Genomic DNA, 20,869 nt, shown 5'->3' with positions numbered 1-20,869 from the left:
GACAATTTAGAAGAAACTGGTTGCGTTAAACAGCCTTATTAATATTGCAGTAATGTGATTAGGGGGAATATCACGGTCATTTAGACCAAAGGGGCTTGTAATTTATGGCCTTGGCTAGCAAGATGCCTCTTGACCAAAATAGAATTTCTGCAGTGGCTGGTGGGCCGAGGGAAATAGGGTCTACCTTTTCTGGTAAACTTTGATCATTATTAGTGTGTGTCATTTGCTCCTTAATACACAGACACCTGGCCTTTACTCTGGAAATCTCAGAGCTGTTTTTGGAGCAGGGTTTCCCAAACTGGTTTAGGACTACAGTTCCCACCATCCCTGACCTGACCACTGGTCTTGCTAGCTAGGGATGATGGGAGTTGTAGTCCAACAACTGCTGGTGACCCTAGTTTGGAACAACCTGTTCTAAAGGTTCCCAGTAACTGAATTGCCCATCTAAGCACTGGTCCTGTTCACACCACCATGCACTGGAGGTGGTGGTGGCCGCTCCAAGATCATTCCATGGCGTTTCACGCACTGGAGCAGCCCTGCTGAATCAGCATAAGGCGGGCGCATGGAATCCAGCATCCTGCTTCTTGCCAATGGCAGTCCTTCAGAGGCACAAGCAGGGCTTTGAGACCATCCGCCTTCTCTGCTGTGGCTTGCTGGCATCTGGCATTCTGTAGCACAGCTGCCTCCAGGCGTGGAGACTTTGCGATGGTCATCGGAATGTCTCTCCTCCCTCTGTGAATTTGTCTGGTCTGGTCTGCCAGGGGTGTTGAATGCAGAAGAGTGGAGCGGATACACAGTTAAAAATAAATAAAGCACGAATAACCAATGAAGAATCCACTTTTAAGGGCACCCAAGTTGGTGGCCACCACAGCATCTTCCGGAGGCAAAGTCCGCAATCCGTCCCATGATATTTTGTCGGGTGCAGAACCTGAGTGGAATTTCTATAGATGAAGTCATCGCCAGGTACATCATGGTGGTAAACGCAATGTGCAGGAGAGGGGAGTTTGAGTGTATTGGCCCAGAGCACACACCCCCCTCTCGGTTGTGTCCAGGATAAACAATCTCTCTGTTTGAAATTTCTCTCTCTCTCTCTCTCTCTCTCTCTCTCTCTCTCTCTCTCTCTCTCTGTGTGTGTGTGTGTGTCCTTCCCCCAGGCCCCAAATAAGACACTGGGAGATAGGAGCAAGCAGTTTTCCTTAAATGCCACGGAGCTATAAAAGGGAGGAAATTCAAAGTTGCTTTGGAAGTTGAAGCTTGCCCTGGAAATATCCTGTGCCGTCCTAAATAGGGAAAGAGAGAGGGAGCTCACACCCAGGCCAGCTGACTGGCTGTGGCTAGGAGGCCAGTGGGGAGCTTCATTGATGGGAAGCAGCGGACCTCCCATGCTGGAGGCTGGGGGGTGAATGGTGGGGTGCCCACCTCCCCTGCTGCTGACATGGCTGCACTGACTAACATTTGGTTTGACCCAGTGAAGCCAATTCAGTTGTTCTATCTTCATGCTCTTTGAGTTTGGCAACCACTGAGTTTGAAGATCCTGCACAGATCTTCCATGGGTGGTCCTTCCATTTTTTAATTTTAATGTCACGACTTAGTGGTTCTTTTCTCTTTCTCCTATGGAGTAGTTAGAGGCCATCAATTCTGAACCCCTGGCTCAAGGCAGTGTCTGCAGTGAAGGAGACAATGACAGCATTGCTGACAGAGGCGTTGCTAGTGGTCATCAATAGCCTTATCCTCCATGAATGCCTGTCACCCTGCCCTGGTCGCCCTTTTCTGGACATGCTCCCGTTTGACAATGTTCTCCTTAAAGTGTAGCATCCAGAATTGGACACAGCACTCTGGATGAAGCCCATAGATCACTGAACAGAGTGGAACTATTACTTTTCATGATTTTCATTTGGCATGCCAACTTGTTACATGCAATGACTACTTCCTCTTCCTCTAATCATCATCATCATCATCATCATCATTATTACAGTGGTACCTCGGGTTACATACGCTTCAGGTTACATACGCTTCAGGTTACAGACTCTGCTAACCCAGAAATAGTGATTCAGGTTAAGCACTTTGCTTCAGGATGAGAACAGAAATTGTGCTCCGGCGGCACAGCAGCAGCAGGAGGCCCCATTAGCTAAAGTGGTGCTTCAGGTTAAGAACAGTTTCAGGTTAAGTACAGACCTCCGGAACGAATTAAGTACTTAACCCGAGGTACCACTGTATTGGACACGGGTGGCGCTGTGGGTAAAACCTCAGTGCCTAGGACTTGCTGATCGTATGGTTGGCGGTTCGAATCCCCGTGGCGGGGTGAGCTCCCATCGTTCGGTCCCAGCTCATGCCCACCTAGCAGTTTGAAAGCACCCCTAAGTGCAAGTAGATAAATAGGGACCGCTTTATAGCGGGAAGGTAAACGGCGTTTCCGTGTGCTGCGCTGGTGCTGGCTCACCAGAGCAGTTTCGTCACGCTGGCCACGTGACCCGGAAGTGTCTTTGGACAGCGCTGACCCCCGGCCTCTTGAGCGAGATGAGCGCTCAACCCTAGAGTCGGACACGACTGGACCGTACGAGCAGGGGTACCTTTACCTTACCACTGTATTAATATTTACATGCCACACTTACTCTAAAAGGACCTCAGGGTGGCCAACGCATCCCCATTTTTTCCAAAATGAAGGGGGAAAAAAGAATCATTTTTAAAACAGTTAAAACATTCCAAAAACAGTCACAGTTAATAAAACATTCTTCCATCCAGTGATCTCAGGGTTGCCAGGAGCAGCGTTCTTCAATCACCAAATCCCTGGGTAAATAGGAATGTTTTCAAATTGCTCCTGGAGGAGCCGGTTCCAAGCTTTTGAACTGTTGCACTTATTGTTCATTTGAAATGCTGTGAGACATACAAATGAACAGATGCTGAGGATAATGAGGATAAACAAGGGGCTGGTACCGAGATCTGTAGGTTTGGCTCTTGGTTTTCCAGAAGACCAACAAAGTAAAAGACGCAAAATGAATATGATGACAAAGGGGCTAGTGAATCATAGAACGGTGAAACTGGAAGGGAACCCAAGGGGCATCTAGTCCAACCCCCTGCAATATCTGTGTCTATATATCACATAGTATATTTACTAGCAAATCAAGTAACTGGAGATGTAAGCACCTGCATTCATAGGCAAAACCTCCTCCCTTTTTTTTGGTCCCCAAGTCTGTGCTGTGCCTCCATGCTTGCTGAGGTCACTCGTCATACGAGTTCCAGAAATTCACTTCAAATCTATTGGAAAGTTGTGTCTTCTTGTAGTTTATTTAAGGACATAAGAAAGGCCCTGCTGCTGGATCAGGCCACTTGCCCACCCAGTCCATCATCTTGTCCTCACAGTGGCCATCCAGATAATAATAATAATAATAATTTATTTATACCCCGCCCTCCCCAGCCAGAGCCTGGCTCAGGGCGGCTAACACCAGTAAAATTACAGTAAAAACATAATAGGGAAAAAACAACGAATTTAAAATACAGGTTAAAATGCAATTTAAAATGCAGCCTCATTTTAAAAGTAGCCCATAGATCAAAACCATAAGGGGAGGGAAAACATAAGGGTCAGAGTGAGTCCAAACCAAAGGCCAGGTGGAACAGTTCTGTCTTGCAGGCCCTGCAGAAAGATGTCAAGTCCCAGAGCGTTCCACCAAGTCGGGGCCAATACTGAAAAGGCCCTGGCCCTAGTTGAGACCAATCTAACCACCTTGTGCTCCAAAATGTTGTCATTTGTGGACCTTAAGGTTCTCCGCGGGGCATACCAGGTACGTGTGTCCTAGGCCGCATAGGGACCCATGGGGAACCTCAAGCAGGACCTAAACGCAACAGCACTCTCCCCTTCAGCAATTGTGGGTGGAGAATATAGTGACATGTTTTCACAGGTCTGTGCGCATTATCATAGAATTGTAGAGTCGGAAGGGACCCCAAGGAATCAATAATAGTAGTATGAACAGTTATATTTTTAAAAATCTGTTTGTTAAATATACATATATTTCTAGCAGTTAGAATAAGCCCCCCCCAATTTTGATCGGGGAGACACAGCTTGGGTTATGAAAGGGAAAGGGGTGCCTCTCTAATCTGTGATGTCTCTAAGCCCCCCGCAACCCAAGCTTCCCCATTCCGTGGAATAATATTTCTTTACCCCTCCCTGCAATATTCAAAGTGAATGGCCCGTGTGTCCCTTGGAGGGGTCCCCGGGGTAATAATTTGAGATAATTTTTGCTTCCGATAACGCTCCACAGGCTGCCTCTCCATTTGCATATACTGTCCAGCTTCCTCGGTACTTCTGCTCTGCCCCTGAAGAGACACAATTAAATTACCTGATTCACCTCCTTCCCTTTTTGGATCTGTGGGGTTGATGAATGTCTTCAGCTGTGATGTTGTAAAAGCAAAAGCTGGTCTCTTTCTTGGCCTGTCTTCAAGGTGATTAATGAGCCGTTCCAGGACGGGGGCAAGGAAAGGGTGGGGGGGAGAGATTTTCTCCAGCCTCCCCGTTTTTTATTAACTGCACATTGGGGAGAAAGAGCATTTAATATTCAATGATAAACAATTTAATAATTCAATAGCAACAATGAGTCAATAATACATACCATTCCTTCTTGGCACCTGTTACTGAGAGGAGAGGCTGAAGTGTTCAGGTCTGCTGAGTCTGGAGGTGGCGGAAGAAGTTTAGAAAACTTGTGAGTGGTTTGTAGGATGCGATGATGTCCCTCTTCCATTCCATCATCGCAGCATTCCCCGCCTGCGTTGTTCTCCACCTGTTTCCAGTTGAACGAGGAAAGTTCGGGATTGGTGTATGTCTATTTTGCCACAGTGATTTAATCACAAAGCGAAAAGGGATATTGGGGCAATCCTGGGGCTGCAGCAAGATTCACTATCTCATTTTATTTTATAACAATATGTGTCATAAGCACCAACTCCTAAGGGCCGAGGCATTTTTGGCCCCTCCCCAATGCATTTTTTGAGGGGGCCAGCAACCTCCATGTTCAGAGGACATTTGGCTCCACTCCCTGGCTCTTTGCGATGATGTTGCATATGTGACTTCAAGACGTTGTGGGATGTCACACATGTGGCATCAGAATGTCGCATCAACTTGTGAAGATGGCGCCTCTGATATGAGTATCTCAATGTGCCCAGATGCTTGTCCACAGAAAAAATAGTGAAGTTGTGAGCCTTAAGTTGAGGAACTCCCTCCCCTTTGAGATGCGCTTGGCACCTTCATTATACAGCTTTAGCTGAACGCTGAACACACCTCTTTGTCCTGCATTTTGACCCTTGTGGTGCATATTTGTAGAACCTGCCTTGCTTCTGTGATTGTTCCAAACTGATTTTAACATTGTGTTTTAATTGTTCTAACCCACTGGGGGACCTTCTTGTGAAGGGCAAGCAATTAATAATAATAATAGTTTTTACTGTTATTTGTTTAGAGTATTTGTGCCCTGCTTTTCAGCCAAAAAGTCTCCCAGAAAAGTTTGCATACAGTCAAAACAAGACAGTCCCTACCCAAAGACTTAACACAACAAGCAAGGAAAAAGGGACAGGGAGGGAAGAGGAAAATCAAAACTCGGGCACCAATTTATGAACAGTTGTTCTTATAATGACCAGTGGGCACAATCCAGGGGCAGGAGGTGCCTGATGGAGCTGGGCCCCCAGCAAAGCTGATGCAATGAGCCCTGCTGCTTTGCATCTCTCCCACTGAGACTGCCCTCAGATGACACTTGAGAGGAAGAGGAGGAGGAGTTTGGATTTGATATCCCGCTTTATCACTACCTGAAGGAGTCTCAAAGTGGCTAACATTCTCCTTCCCTTCCTTCCCCACAACAAGCACTCTGTGAGGTTAGTGGGGCTGAGAGACTTCAGAGAAGTGTGACTAGCTCAAGGTTACCCAGCAGCTGCATGTGGAGGAGCAGAGACGTCAACCCGGTTCACCAGATTACGAGTCCACTGCTCTTAACCACTACACCACACTGGCTCTCAGGAGGCCTGATGGAGCTGGCTTGTTGCAACAGAGCCCATGGAGGGAACCCAGCTTCACAGCTTTCTTACTGCTGGAATGGCTACTCCTTGATGATGTTGTTGTTGATGATAATATAATCCTGTGGTCAAAGGGAAATGACAGTTCTCAGCACCACTCAGCAAACAGAATTCGGTGGTTTGTAAACCCCAATTCCTGGGGGAAATTCACATGAGATGGTTTTTTATAAAACATTTAATGAGAAGCTGGACAAGAAATATTTTCTACCTCCTCTGGCTGCACTAGATGGGCAAAGGTTGTCCAATGAAGCTGAATGTCAGTAGACAGGCAATAAAAAAGTTCTCTGCTCTCCCAGTGTGGAATTTCTGGCACTGATTGTAGTGATGTTCACTGGCTTAAGTGGTTTGGACAAATTTATGAAATGGGAGAGGTCTACTCAAAAGAGTTGATTCACAGTGGAACCTTCCAAGTTCAGAGGTAATGTACCTTTAGTTACAGAGGCAGCTGGCTGGCCACTGTTGGCGACAGAACACTGGGCTAGCAAACCCAGGACGTTTTTCTGAGCGAGCAGAAGCGGCCATTGCAAAAGCAGAGAAATACTAGGGGAAAGCACAGATTGGAAAGGCAGGAGAGCCTCAGTGCTCCCCCACCCCACCCCCAATCTCAACTGCGCATGGTATAAATTTGATGAGAGAAATCCCCAAAGGGAAGTTTACAGGCCGAACCTTTCGGTGTGATTAGTTTGCAGGGTTTGTGCGTGCGTGTGTTTTATTTTACTTTTTGGTAATGTAATGTAGCAACGGAGCCGTTTGTTTGCTGGATTTGTATCTGATCTTGATCTCGCCTTGCCTCCGCCATCAATTTATTACTCCTGGCCATGTTTGTGTTTGAGAGAGATAAGCGCGGGAGACATATTTTCTCAGCCTCCCTTTTCTCCCCCTGTCCCGGCCTCCCCTTCTTCGAAGCAGAGAGAAAATCTGTAGGAATAATTTTCAGCAGGTTGAATTTGACCCTTGTTTGTTATGATGCCAAAAACTAGTTGGCTTCTGCGAGAAACAGGCTGACTTGGAGGGCTGTTGTTGAAATAGGCCATGGGGCTGATATCTGGAATTGGTTGCCTTCAATACCCTTCGGTCAAAGTTTGTTCATCATTGATTGCCAGGGAACAGCACCTGCAGGAAGCCTTGAGTAGGAGACCCAGGAATATGTAAAAATACTTATTAAGCAGCCGCAGGCAGCTCAAGCTCTTTGCCGAACAGCTGAAGGTCGTCTAAGAAGAGAAGGGAATCTGCTGGCAAAAGATAAAGGGTGTGAGACTTGCTGAAGGAAAGGGGCCTGAACCCACATCTCTGAGAGAGTTGGTGTGCCCAACTCAGTCTACCTCCTGCAAGCGATTTGGCCCAGAACTGTGATAAAGAAATGCTTCTTGCTTCGCTGGGTGGAGGTGTGTGTTTGGAAACGTCTGGCTTTGAAGTAGCTGGATTTGCGCCTGTTGTACAAAGCTAAGCACCATACCGTACCCTCCGACATTTCTCAGATGAAAATAGGGATGTCAAAAGCAGGACATTATGGGATCAAATCAGAAACTGGAGTGGCTTCTGTAAATCTGGGACTGTCCCGGGAAAATAGGGACACGCCTGTTGCTCCACCCACATTTGCTTCTGGCCCCACCTACCACTGACATCAGAAGGTTGCTCACGAGGGCATGCAGCACTGAAAAGGGTGTACAGACAAGTCAGGTTCATGAAGGATCATCCCTATGCTAAGGGTGGTCCACATCAAGCCATTGGTCCCTCAAGCCCAGCGTTGCCTGGTCCATATTTCTCTGTCCTGGTTGGCTCCAGATGTTTGGAATATAGGTTCCTATCACCTCTGACCATTGGTCTTGCTGGCCAGGGCTGACAGGAGTTGCAGCCCCAAGCCCATCATATCTGATGTAGGGACGTAGGCAAGGTGGTCACTGATGTGTGTGTGTATCTCCCTCTTTCCATTGACCTTTGCGACTGGGATTTCATGCAACAGGTCGAGCACTGCTGGCCTGGAGGAATCAAGGATACAGATCATCCCACTCCACCCCACCCACAACTCTGCCACATTTAAGCCATTCTGCTGGTGCATCTTCACAGCAGAACAGGTGTGCCAGGGGTGTGTTCCACTCATACGCCCGGGGGTGTTCAGCTGCTATGTCCTGTGTGCTCACAATGCATCTCTTGCTAAGAAGATAAGAAGAACCTCCTGGATCAGGCCCATCTGGTCCAACGTCATGTTCTCGCAGTGGCCAACCAGATGCTCCCAAGGGAAGCCTGGAAGCACAAGAGCACAAGCACCACTTGCGATTCCCAGCAATTGACATTCAGAGGCATTTGCTAGTTGAACTACTTGCTGCATGAAGGATGACTTTCTTTACCTTCCAGCATTTGGCTTCGTTGGATGCTCAGGAGTTCCAGTGTTAGGACAGAGGGAGGACAACTTTCACTGAGAGGGAAATGGATTATAGATTGGTCCCCTTCCCAGCTCCCTGTTGTGTGGCATGGTGCCTTGGGGAAAACATGGAGCTCTCTCTCTCTTTCTCATAATCTCAATTTTGATCTCAGTGGGGGAGTAAAGCGATCAGTCTCCCTTTCCCGCCTGCTGCCTTCACAGCAAGACTTGGGCTGCCACACCTGTGTAATTACTCAAGGAGAGGAAAGATGGGGAACTGCCTGTGAGGTCCTTAAGCTTATGTCTTAGTGGGAGGCGAAGGAGGCCCTGGCCACGTTGCCAGCCATGGGGCAGCACAGCTGGGCTGCTTTTAGGTGGCTCTTGTCCCCCCCCCCTTCTTTCTCAGTGGGGCAGCACCTTGAAGCATCAGAGGGATGCAGGGATAGGGAAGAAATTCAATTCAGTTCACATTTAAAGGCAAACCTACCTATTGTGTACTTTCCCAAACAGTATGCAAATAGAAACATAAATCATCCTTCACAATTTGTGCTTCTCTGAATTTTGCAATGCAGTTCTTCTCCAGCCAAGTCTTGTCTGCAAAAAAAATGCATATATCGGAATAAAGTGAATGCAGAAATGCACCGGTTAGTGAAAACAACATGCAAAATCGCTTTCCAGTTTGGAAAAAAATAATTGCAGTTCCAAAATGGTGTATATTAGACAAAATTGTGTACAGAATTAGGAGGAATTCACACTAAAATGCTGCCGAATTTCCACGAGGACTACATGAAAATGTGGAGAACTGAAGACTAGGAAAATGTGAAACTGAGAGAAGCTGAAATGGATAGATTCTTCCATCCCTACACTGACTCAAGGGGGCCTGGGATGGTCGAGGCTGATGATGCTGAAAGCGCCTTTTAACTGGCACAACATTAAGATATATGTTAGGAGGTGAAGATCAGAGGAGAGACTGGCACACTTACTGATCCAAGGTGAAACCGTGTTCCCAGCCCTTGCTTTGCGGGTGTCAGCTTTGAAGTCAGGGTCATGACTCAGACCTGTGAAAGTTAAAATCTATAAGACCATTAAAAAAAAGTAGAGAAAACAACAAAAGTTTCACAAATGTCCCGTTGTAAAAAATAAATAAAAATCTTGAGCAATCATCAGCAAGGCAGCGGAGACCAGACACACGAAGCTCTTGGGAGAGCCAGTGTGGTGTAGTGGTTAAGAGAGGTAGACTCGTAATCTGGTGCACACCCACATGCAGCTGCTGGGTGACCTTGGGCTAGTCACACTTCTCTGAAGTCTCTCAGCCCCACTCACCTCACAGAGTGTTTGTTGTGGGGGAGGAAGGGAAAGGAGATTGTTATCTGCTTTGAGACTCCTTTGGGTAGTGATAAAGCGGGATAACTCTTCTTCTTCTCTTGCAGGAGGGGTAACAGGAGAAGACCCCATTCCTCAGTAGGGAGATAGTTGGGCACTCATGCCAAGTGGGTTTGGAGGACTTGTTTGAGCAAAACTGAGAAAGTGCATGTACGATGCATGTAGCAATACAGCAATCATTTTATTTAGACAGCAATCACTTTATTTTGCACTATTTGGACTTCCAGGGGAAAGGAATTGAGAGACAGAGGAGCTCCACCTCACATGGCATCAGATGGTGGACCAAGCTCTCTGAAGGGCCAGTGTGAACAGTCCCCCTTCCACACTGACCACAAAGTCTGGGGCAGATGGTATAGGACGCTGCAGATTGTAAACTTCTGGACCTCTCGGGGAAGGGCGTTGTGTAGGCTGGGTGCGATGTCTGAAAAGACCCACCCACACCTCATGGGACGATGGTGTCATAAAAACATGGGAAGAGACTGCTGGGTTTATTTATACCTTTGAACACTGCTTTGGGATGCTAAACACCTAAACAAATGGAGAAGAATATCTAAGGAGCCCTGCAGCTAGATCAGACCAGTGGCCCATCTAGTCCAGCACTGTGTTCTCAAAATGGCCGACCAGATGTCTCAAGGGGAATTCCACAAGCAGGATCTGAGCACAAGAGCGCCCTCCCCTCCACCAACTGCTTTTCTGAAGCATCACTTCCTTTTACTGTGGAGAGCAGGGCCTCCTCCAACATCTCTAGTAGCCATACCCCATGGATGGAGCTACAAGCAGTCCCCACCCCTCCCGACAGATCTCAAAACCGAAGCTGGTAGGTGCTCCTTCAGGCATCCCTCAAAGTACTTACCTTGCTACTTTTTGCTCCCTGAAAACGGCTGCCTGATCTTGAGCACAGAGAAAGTCTGGGGGTCTTTTACACTCTGGTTAATATATGTGTTTTGGGGTGTGCGGAGCAAGGAGAGAGTGACTTCCTTCCACCCTCAGTTCCTCGCGTAGATTTTGTTTCACTTCCACAACTTCAAGAGATTTACGTGCTCAAATGCCGCCAACTCCAGGTTTTCCCCCAGAAGTTGTTTATGGCGGCAACTGCTGCTAATGTTGTTGTATTTCTTTCTGTTCTTGGTGTTCCAAAGCCAAATTACTGTGACTAATGTACTTCTATAAATTTTTGCAGCCATCTCCATGGCTGCTGTCTGAAAATGATGCACAATCTCTTCTTTGTGAATTCCGGGTTTACTGAGGGCTGTTTTCTTTGTGTGGGGGGAGAGGGAAGGATGGCTTGCGCAAGAGTGGTATTTCTATTATATCAATTTGCCATATGGTAAAGCGATTGGGGGGTGGATATATAAGCATGGGCTGAATGGACGGCGACAGATGTTTATTGGACAAATGGCTGCACCATCCCCTGTAGCTATGCCAAGAAGGACATTTCTGAAAGAAATCTGGGGGCTTCCCTGGAGCTGATGAAGACAGAGCAAAAGCCAGATCTAACACCAGCCTGTGTTGGGGGGCAGCAGTGATTCCTTTCTGTTCTGGGGGAAATCAGTGCTGGGTTGTTGTTGTTTTAATCTGACTTCTTTATTCCAAACTTCCTTTTTACCTAAATCATGAACGATGGGTTGAGAGAGAGAGAGAGAGACTCTTTCGAAAAGTATGAGATATTGTGTATAAGCATAATCAGTATAACCCCCCCTTTCTGCTGCTTCCTTCCTACCCCCCCTCCTGACCCCACCACAAGACTCTAGTTAATCTGAAGAGTCTTTGGATACATCACACAGAATGAGGCAGGGACATTTTTCACAGTTCCTTCTAAAAACCACTGGTTAATAGACTGGTTTCATTTTTGAATGTAAATAAAGTTATGTGTTTACTTTAACTTAGCGTGTTAGGGAGAGAGGTTTTGCTCAGATCTAACAGTCAGGCTCCGGATCAAAACTCCCCCACTCAGAAATGTGTGTCCCTTTTCAAATGGGCTGCAGACCCTGTTGAGACATCACTGGAAATGCTCTCTGCAGGCTGTGAGATTTTGTTGTTGTTGTTCTCTCTCTCTCTTCTGTAGGGATGGGAGACAAATTTGGTTTGGCCCACAACTTCTCCTTAGTTTAATGCAAACCTGCCTAAGTCGCACCTCCCAAAAACATATGCAGAAGAGGGAGGGGGACAGCAGTTGCACTTTGAAGTTCGTTCATTCTTCCACATTTTGTGGTGGCCAGCTCCAGCCAAGAAACATGTACATGAAAATGCATGCAATTAGTGAAAATAACATCCAAAAACATAGGAGGGGAAATTGCATGCAAAAATATGGATATTTGGGAAATGCACTTCAAAATGCTGACAAGTTTTTGTGAGGACTGTTTTTAATAAACTGGGATGAACTGACTAGAAAAATTAGAAGTGGGGAGAAAAACTGGAATGGGCAGATTCTTCCATGCCTGCTCCTCTGCCAGTGCCTGCCTCCCTTGACAGCAATCAGTCATCAATCAATCAATCAACTCTTGACTTTGCATGGTGGGAGGGGGAGGTAACCACCACCAGCAGGAAGTGCTTGCAGGCAAGTAGGTAGGTGCCCCTGTGGATGAATGGGTTGAAAATGATGTTCCTAATCATGATTTTCAATGTGAGTGGGAAGGTTGGTTGGTTGGTTGGTTGGTTGGTTGGGGAGCAGTGGGATGCGCAAAACCAACTGGGGCCTTTTGAGCCCTTTCAGATGCTCAAAACCAAGCAAGCAACCCCTGGAATATTTCAAGAAGTTTTGGGGATGCTCAAGCAGCCCAAATTGTTATTGAGACAAGCTGGGCAGGCATGGGAACATCACTAAGTGCTGGTGCTACTTCATTGATAGGTGCAGGGAGCACCTCCAAAATATGACCTCCTCACCCCACTGCAGTCCAGAATTCCCACACCTTCTGCAGCTCCTTCCTGGTTATGGGGAGGGGAGAAGGAGTTCTGCACAGCTTCCGTCTCCCCATGGAAGGAGCTTTTGCTGTGTTGGCTTCCTGGGCTTTTAGGATCCCTCCAGCAAGTTCTTCCAGATACCTCTTTGTAAGAAAAACGAAGTGTGGCACTTTGGTTTAAAGCCCTTTGCATACATTGTCTGGGCAATCCAATTGTCTGGGTCAGCCTGTCCTCTTATTTGTAGATTGTGTGTGTGTTGTGTGTGGGGGGGAAGGACTTTGACAAAGGCCAGCGAGCATCTCCATGGCTGTCCTGAGATTTGAACCGAGGGCATCCAGCTCGTAGCTCATGCTCTCTGTCACAATGCTATGCTGGCTTAGTGCGCTGCCTCCTCTGAACTCTCATTCTTAGCTATTGCACTGCAAGAACTTTGATTGGCAGGTTTCATTCCTTAGGGAGAAATTTCCAGGTGGGTTTTGGGAGAGGTGCAGGGAGGAGGAATACTAGGTAGGTGATAAGTGAGTTCTCTACCCCTGGTAATTGACGGCTGAACCTCCCTCTGTGCATGTGTGTATGGGACTCACTCACAGCTTTGAGGCAGCAGCATCCCAGGTGTTGGGTGTGAACGCAGATTTGCTCTGCCTCCCTGATGAGCCACCTTCCTTTTGTTTTCCAGGCCTCAGAATGGCTCTATGATCCTATACAACAGGAAGAAGGTGAAATACAGGAAAGATGGATATTGCTGGAAGAAGCGGAAAGACGGGAAGACCACCCGAGAAGATCATATGAAGCTGAAGGTTCAGGGGGTGGAGGTAGGTGCACAAGGCGAGGGGGGCTTCATTGTGGGGGCTGCCATGTCTCCTTGCATCAGCTGACCAAGTAGGATGTTGTTGTTTTTTAAAAAATGTCGCGTCCATATATATGTATTTTAAAATGCTCTGCTCCACTTACTTGTGAAAGGCTACCTTCATGTTTTACCGTAATCCCTGTTATTGTAGGAGAGTCTCATATTGCTGTTAGGGTTTTTTTTTTTGAAAGCAAGAGGTTGTTTCTGTTGGTGTAGGGCTAAACCCAGCACTCTGGAGCAGTGTTCGAAACTCCCATTGTTCTAGGCACATTTTACGACAGGGAATTTCATTAGCGTGAGCAGTTTCTGAGCTCTGGGAGCGATACTGCGCCTAAGATTTCAGATTAAAACTGCAAAGTGGAAGGAAAGGACCTTTTCCGGCCTCCCCACTTCCAGCTACTCTCTGAAGACTGGAGAAGAGACTCTCTTAAGAATATTGGGGGGTGGATGGGCAGGGGAAGGACTAGACCGTACGAAAAATGGACATAATATTTTGGTTACAGTTCATTCATTTTCAGCTTTGTATTCTTGTTATAGATATAAAAAGTGGGCCTAGACTTCCTTTGTTGTGCCCTTAACCTAGGCTTAAGGTGCCATTTAGCTCCTAGCTTTCATATCTGAGTTTCTAACACTGCTCTGGAGAGTCCTTGCGACTTGGTTATGGGGCTAATGGAAGCCACACATAGGAATCTTAACTGGTTGGAGTTGGAAGGAGTTGTGACAGTTTGGAAGGGACTTGATTCTGTGCTTTTCTCTTGCTGAGCTTTTTGAGTTCTCTTACTCCGGTAAGGGGAGTGTGTGTGTTATCCTTGCGTCTTGAAAGATGAGTGATGCTTTGGGGAATTCTTGTCTCCCTTACGACAGTTTTTTTATGGAAGCTTTTATTGCTTAACAGGTTAAAAAAAACCAAAACCCTTATTGTGATTGAGTTCATTTCTTCTTCTTCTTCATTATCATCATCATCATTGCAATTGTGAATTACATCAATGGCGAAAAAGTTTCACAAGTGAGTTACTGGTGATACCAGAGTTGTGCATGCAAGCGAATTTGGATTTGTCCTGCTCTCGGTTTCCAAAATAAGTGCTTGAGAAGAAATGGCTTCTGGAGCCAGGGAAGAGCGACAGCTTTAAAAAACAAAACAGATTTGTTCAGATGTAAAAGAGAGTGTACAAAGTCCCATCGATATAACAGAAGTTTATACGTTGCTGTATTTTATTATTCAGTTGCTTCACAAGGGACTGCATGTCGTGGTTGTGATTGATTCTCCTTGTATTTTAAAGTTTGAGCTTCTGCTACGTTGAGCTAGTTTTGACTTCTTCTTCTTCTTCTTCTTCTTCTTCTTTTTTAAAGGATATAAATATAAAATAAAACATGTGCCTAATACACGTCAGGATTTTAAAGGGATATGATGCCTGGTGGTACCTCTCATCCGCACTGAAATTGCTTTCCAGAATGCTAAGGAGCTGTAATGACCATTAGCCATTAGAGATGTGCTTTTCCCACTCAATACTTAATAATTAAACTGCCCCTAGAGGGATCCGTGGAAACACTGTGTGTGTCACCATCAGACCATCTTAAATTCTAACTCATCCCCCACCCCCGCTGCTGACGCGATTAATGACAGAGCTGAATCTAATTCGGAAAGAGGGTAGCTCCTTTCCATGGCACAAGTCAGATTGGGCGCTGCCGTGGTTTGTGGGGCATACGGGGGAAGCATTTCCATTGCCACTCCCACCCCCCCCCCGTGGCCTTATTTGCATGTTGCTCTGCTGTGGATCTTGGCCCGAAGAAGTCTAAAGTCCTTTCGGGCTGCCTAGCCATTTCTGCATCTTTGACAAAAGTGGCATTTGGGTAGCGATTGGGTGGGTTTTCTCAGCAGCAGAAGCACAAAGGACTGTGCTCTCTGTGTCTTTCTGCCTAATGACAAGGCAGTGGCAAATCAATGGAAAACTCTTGCCAGGCACCCTTCTCTTGCAATTCACTTCGTTCTGGTGCCCATTAAGATGCAGATTATCCTGAGACTCCTCGTTGCCACAGACTCCCAGCTCCCAGACGCTGGGCATTGATTAGGCTGCTCATGAATATTGAAAGCTGCGTGTCACTTGCCGGTTCCTCCTGACACAGGGCAACGAGGCGATGGCTGCGTCAACCAGGCAAATGCAACGTCCGAGCGGAGAAGCGGGGAGCCCACTTGAGGCCAGAGCTGTAGCTGTCTGCTTTCATGACATACCAGTAGCCCACCAGCCATTTCCCTGTTTGCTGTGGTTTCCATTGCTGCTTCATCTTGTGGGAGAAGGACTTCTTACTTGACATATTTTTTTGTGCTGGGGCAGACTGATATTATACCCTCCAACACTCCACTGATTAAAATTGGGGTGTGCATCTTTCGTTGTTCTGTAATTCCAGGATGTCCTGGGAAATTGGTGGTGGTTGTGTGGTACGTGATACTACCCTGGCTCGCGGCCACTTATCATTAGTGCATACGTGCATGGTCGGATCCACTGCTTCCTCCAGGGTCTCAGCCCCCACTGCAGTGGGGTGCATGGCTTCTGCCAGCCTGCTTCCCTAGTAATGTGCAGAAAGAAAAACAAGTGCCTTCTTTGCACAACGTATATCTGAGTTACAAAATTCACTGTGGCAAGCTGTATTGCTGGCTGACTTTGATGGTTTTTAGAGGGGTTTAGACATATTGCAACAGGGACACAGGTGGCGCTGTGGGTTAAACCACAGAGCCTAGGACTTGCTGATCAGAAGGTCGGCGGTTTGAATCCCCGCAACGGGGTGAGCTCCCATTGCTCGGTCCCAGCTCCTGCCAACCTAGCAGTTCGAAAGAATGTCAAAGTGCAAGTAGATAAATAGGTACTGGTCCGGTGGGAAGGTAAACGGCGTTTCCATGTGCTCCTCTGGTTCACAAGAAGCGGCTTAGTCATGCTGGCCACATGACCCGGAAGCTGTACGCCGGCTCCCTCAGCCAATAAAGCGAGATGAGTGCCGCAGCCCCAGAGTTGGTCACGACTGGACCTAATGGTCCCTTTACCTTAGACAAATTGCACTCATGCATCCGAATACCATTTGCAGCAAGCCATGGGGGGAAGTTCTTGTGCTCAGGTCCCGCTTGCCGGTTTCCTACCGGCATCTGGTGAGAACAAGATGCTGGACTAGATGAGTCATTGGCTTCATCCAGCAGGCTCTTCTTAGGATCTTAATGGAGGGGATAAGGCTGTCTTCTACCTCCACTATAGAAGGCAGTGTGTCTCTGAATGCCAGTTTCTGGGGATCAAAGCTACAAAGACTGCAGTCGTGGTCAGGACCTGCTTCGCATCTGGGCATCTGGTTGGCCACTGTCAAAACAGGACGTTGGACCAGATGGGCCATTGGCCTGATCTAACAGGTTTTCCTTATGTTCTTAAGGGAGGGATGAGATACAACGGCTGTATTCGACCTATAGCAGGCAGTATGTTTCTGAATGCCAATTGCTGGGGATCACAACTAGGGAGACTGCTACTGCATTCAAGTTCTGCTTGAGGGCTTCCCATAGGAGCATCTGTTTGGCTACTATCAGTACAGAATATTGGTCCAGATCAGTGTTTCCCGGCCTTGGGTCTCCAGCTGTTTTTGGACCACAACTCCCATGATCCCTAGCTAGCAAGACCAGTGGTCAGGGATGATGGGAATTGTAGTCTGAAAACAGCTGGAGACAAAAGGTTGGGGAACACTGGTTCAGATGGACTATTGTGACCTCATCTCTCTGGCTATTCTTATTCATTTGTTCAGGTGTTTTTATGTAGCATCCTGATGTGGGGTACAAAGGTATAAATAAATTAAACCATATTAACATTGCAAAAATGCACAAAATGACAACCCTCCAAGTCATTGGCCACCCCATGCAGGGGGCACAGAAATACTGACCCTGATGATGTCTTTTGCTATATGTTTTTTCAGAGGCATTTTGGGTGGGTTTCCCAAACTTGGGTCTTCGGCTGTTTGGGGGCTATAGTTCCCATCATTCCCCACCACTGGTCCTTCTAACTAGGGATGGTTGTAGTTGTAGTCCAAAAACAGCTGGAGACCCAAGTTTGGGAAACCCTGATCTAGACTCTCAGGGTAATCAGGCCCTCTGCCACTCACACAGGTTCTCAGTCCCCCATCTCCTCTGAGCAATCACATCTGGGCCACCAAGCCAGGGGAACCAGGCTGTTCAGTGCTCCTATGCCATTCAGAAAAGACATGACCCCCCCCCCGGGGGGGAGTATTTGCATGTGGGATATCTGTTAGCATAGCATCACTTGGAAAGTGAAGAGCCTCCTTGTGTGTCAGCGGTGTTTGTCAGGTGGAATTTGCTCAGACTTTGGGTTGCCATTAGAGCTTTCCTGAAACGTCTGAGATGAAGGAGCGAGGTATGCTTATTGAATTGTACAAACCCGAAGGAGCTGAAAACACTCTGAGGGATTAGATTAAAAATCAAGCAAAGACGGATTTTGCATTGCTGCGGTTCCTTCCACATCGAGTTTACTTGTCGATTCAATAGGAGCAGACTGGCGGCGGATTCGACCGCCAGCTCCTTCTGCTCTCAGTCAACCTCTCAGTCAAAGAGGGACGGTGAGACCAGAGGAGAGTGTTTTTGCACTTAGTACAACCTTTCCCAACCTGGTGCCCTCCAGGTCGTCCCTGACCACTTGTCAGGATGGCTGGCTAGGGATGCTGGAAGCTGGCGTCTCAACAACATCTGGAAGGGAGAAGGTTGGCCTAAGTGTTTGACATATAACCAGATTTAATGGTGAGCTGGGGTTGTTTTTGGGGTTTTTTAAGCACGTGCATCAGTTGACATCTTTGAAGGGGTGGAAGGAGGCATTGTCAGATTTCTGGATGACCAGAAAGAGTGTGTGTGTGTGTGTGTGTGTGTGTGAGAGAGAGAGAGAGAGAGAGAGAGAGAGAGAGAGAGAGAGAGAGAGAGAGAGAGAGAGAGAGAGAGAGAGGCTGATTCTTTAGGAGGCAGAATGAATAAAATCCAGAATAACCTTGGACTGATTGGTAAGTGGGTTGGGACTAACCAAGTGGAATTCAAGGGAGACCAATGGAAAGCTCTGGATTTTGGCAAAGCAAACACCAAGGAGAGGAAAGCCCCGCCTTGGCAGTTTTCCCTGGGGCACTTGGGGCAGCGGCAAGGAGACCAAGAAGACTGTCTGTGTTCACTCTGCATGTGCTGTTTGAACACCCCAGTAGATCTTCCTCAGAGGTCCAGCTTCCTTGATGTGGAGTAGGTTACCTGAAGGTAAAAACACCCTGAATGAAACAACGCCTTCAATTGCTTAGCAACTTGCCCTCCTCCCCACATTTACGCTGTCCCAGCAGTGACATTACGCCTTTTATGGCTTCATTCTCACTGTAATTGAATGAGATGGCCTTTATGTGGACTTTTACAGGGAGGACTAGCAGGGGAAAGGGGCTCCCATCTGCAGCAGGGCACTTGCCACATTAGGTATTAAGAGGGCTAGAAATAATGGCTCTGACAAACAACTCCGGCTCTGATTTGCTGCCAGAGGAGGAACTCTTTATTGGGGTTGACAGAAGGCTCATAAAAAACACAGTGCTGAAGGGAGGCCAATGAGGAACAGGGGAGAGGTGTCAGCTGATCCGAGGGGACCCCAAAGCTTTCAGAAGTACGACGTATCTTCTTTTCTAAAAAGATCTAAGGTGTGTCCCCTCAAGAAAAAGCATTACAATGAGGACTGAGCATGCTCAGTAGCCACGGAATGTTAAGCGTCAGTGGGAAAAGAAAACAGAAAACCCATGGAATGGAGGAGGATGTCCCTGAACAAAACCACCCTGTTAGAGAGTCAGGGCGAAACACACACTGCAACACTTTGTTGCAGGTCCCCAAAGAATTTCATACTGTGGGATAAATGCCCCAAGAAGACAGCAGGTTCACAAATACTAACGCCAGATTTGCAGGGGGTGGGGGAGCTATGCAAGCCAGTTGTGCATGTGATCTGTTGCGATGATTGAGACCGGTGCTGCTTTGAATGGGGGAACACGATGTGCAATTAAAATAATTAATTGTGCCATGATGAACAACAACCATTTGTGTGCATGGTTGGGTTTGTGAACATGACGCGCGATTGCTGTTGTTTTACATTGCCTCGGGTGGTTTTATTTTTATTATTATTACAGAAAGGTGATTCATAAGCTTTACAAATGAACGAAGTGCAGGTTATGCTCAAGTGATACATGAGAAGGAGCGGGATCAATCTTTTGACAACCACATCTCTGCGTTGGTGAAGAAATGCTCTAATTGTGGGGTTGTCAGCCGTGTTGGGAGGTGGAGTTGCTCGTGAATAGAAAGGGCCAAACTGCACCGATTGCTTTAAAGGTTTTGATTTGCTGTTGGAGGCGGGAGAGACGGCCAGAGCAAAGATCCCCAAAATGTGAAGTGGGCACTCAAGTGGCAGTTTGATGAGGCTTCTTCAAGTCAGACCATTGATCCATCTAACACTGGCAAGCGCTCTCCAGTGTTTCAAGACGATTCCCAGCCTTTCTGAGGCAGCCAGGCATTGAACCCGGGGTCTCCTGTGGTTGCAAAGCATGCTCTCTACCACGAGGAACAAATGGTTGCACACACCCCAAACTCTGAGCAGTGAGAGGCTCCATGGGTGCCTGTACTTGCCCAGGGTTCGGTTTCCTTGGAAGGAAGGTCAATGAAGACTGTGGTGTCTTTAGGAAAATGGTTTTATTTGCACATACATACAAGCTGAGCATAGGGTGGAGGGGCTCACAGCATGGCTCCCCCCATCTGGTTTCCAGCAAAGTCACAAGTCACAGTTTGGGGTCCAGCTTGGAGCAAGACAAGTCTCCCCAGTTTCCAGCATCAGCCAAACTCACTCACTCACTCTCTCTCTCTCTCTCTCTCTCTCTCTCACACACACACACACACACACACACACAACCCACCTTGGCTTATTCCGAGGTGAGGTGGGACCCCCCTCCCCACATTTATCTCCATGGCAACAGAGCAACCTCCTTGGGTATGCAAGTGCCAGGTACTTAGCTGAGCAGTGAAAACTATTACCCCATCGTTCTGCCCGGACGCTGAGGTCCAGCGCCGAGTGCCTTCTGGCGGTTCCCTCGCTGTGAGAAGCCAAGTTACACAGAACCAGGCAGAGGGCCTTCTCGGTAGTGGCACCTACCCTGTGGAACGCTCTCCCACCAGATGTCAAAGACAACAACAACTACCAAACTTTTAGAAGACATCTGAAGGCAGCACTGTTCAGGGAAGCTTTTAATGTTTGATGTATTGCTGTATTTTAATATTTGGTTGGAAGCCGGATGGG

General features: G+C 47.3%; 1 protein-coding gene across 3 annotated transcripts in view; it reads left to right on the top strand.

Annotated features, from left to right (window-relative positions):
• CAMTA1 (calmodulin binding transcription activator 1) overlaps positions 1-20,869 on the top strand; it is a 682,851-nt gene that overhangs the window by 274,030 nt on the left and 387,952 nt on the right. For all 3 annotated transcript variants that reach the window (XM_081923407.1, XM_081923408.1, XM_081923406.1), the window contains exon 4: positions 13,371-13,506. In XM_081923407.1, coding sequence (XP_081779533.1) covers positions 13,371-13,506 — 136 coding nt within the window. The remainder of the gene's footprint in view (positions 1-13,370; positions 13,507-20,869) is intronic.

This window comes from Podarcis melisellensis, assembly GCF_964234715.1.
Source record: "Podarcis melisellensis genome assembly, chromosome: 8".
NCBI classification, from domain to species: Eukaryota; Metazoa; Chordata; class Lepidosauria; order Squamata; family Lacertidae; genus Podarcis; species Podarcis melisellensis.
The sequence above is the reverse complement of the archived record's forward strand: the minus strand, read 5'-3'. Positions and strand labels throughout refer to the sequence as shown.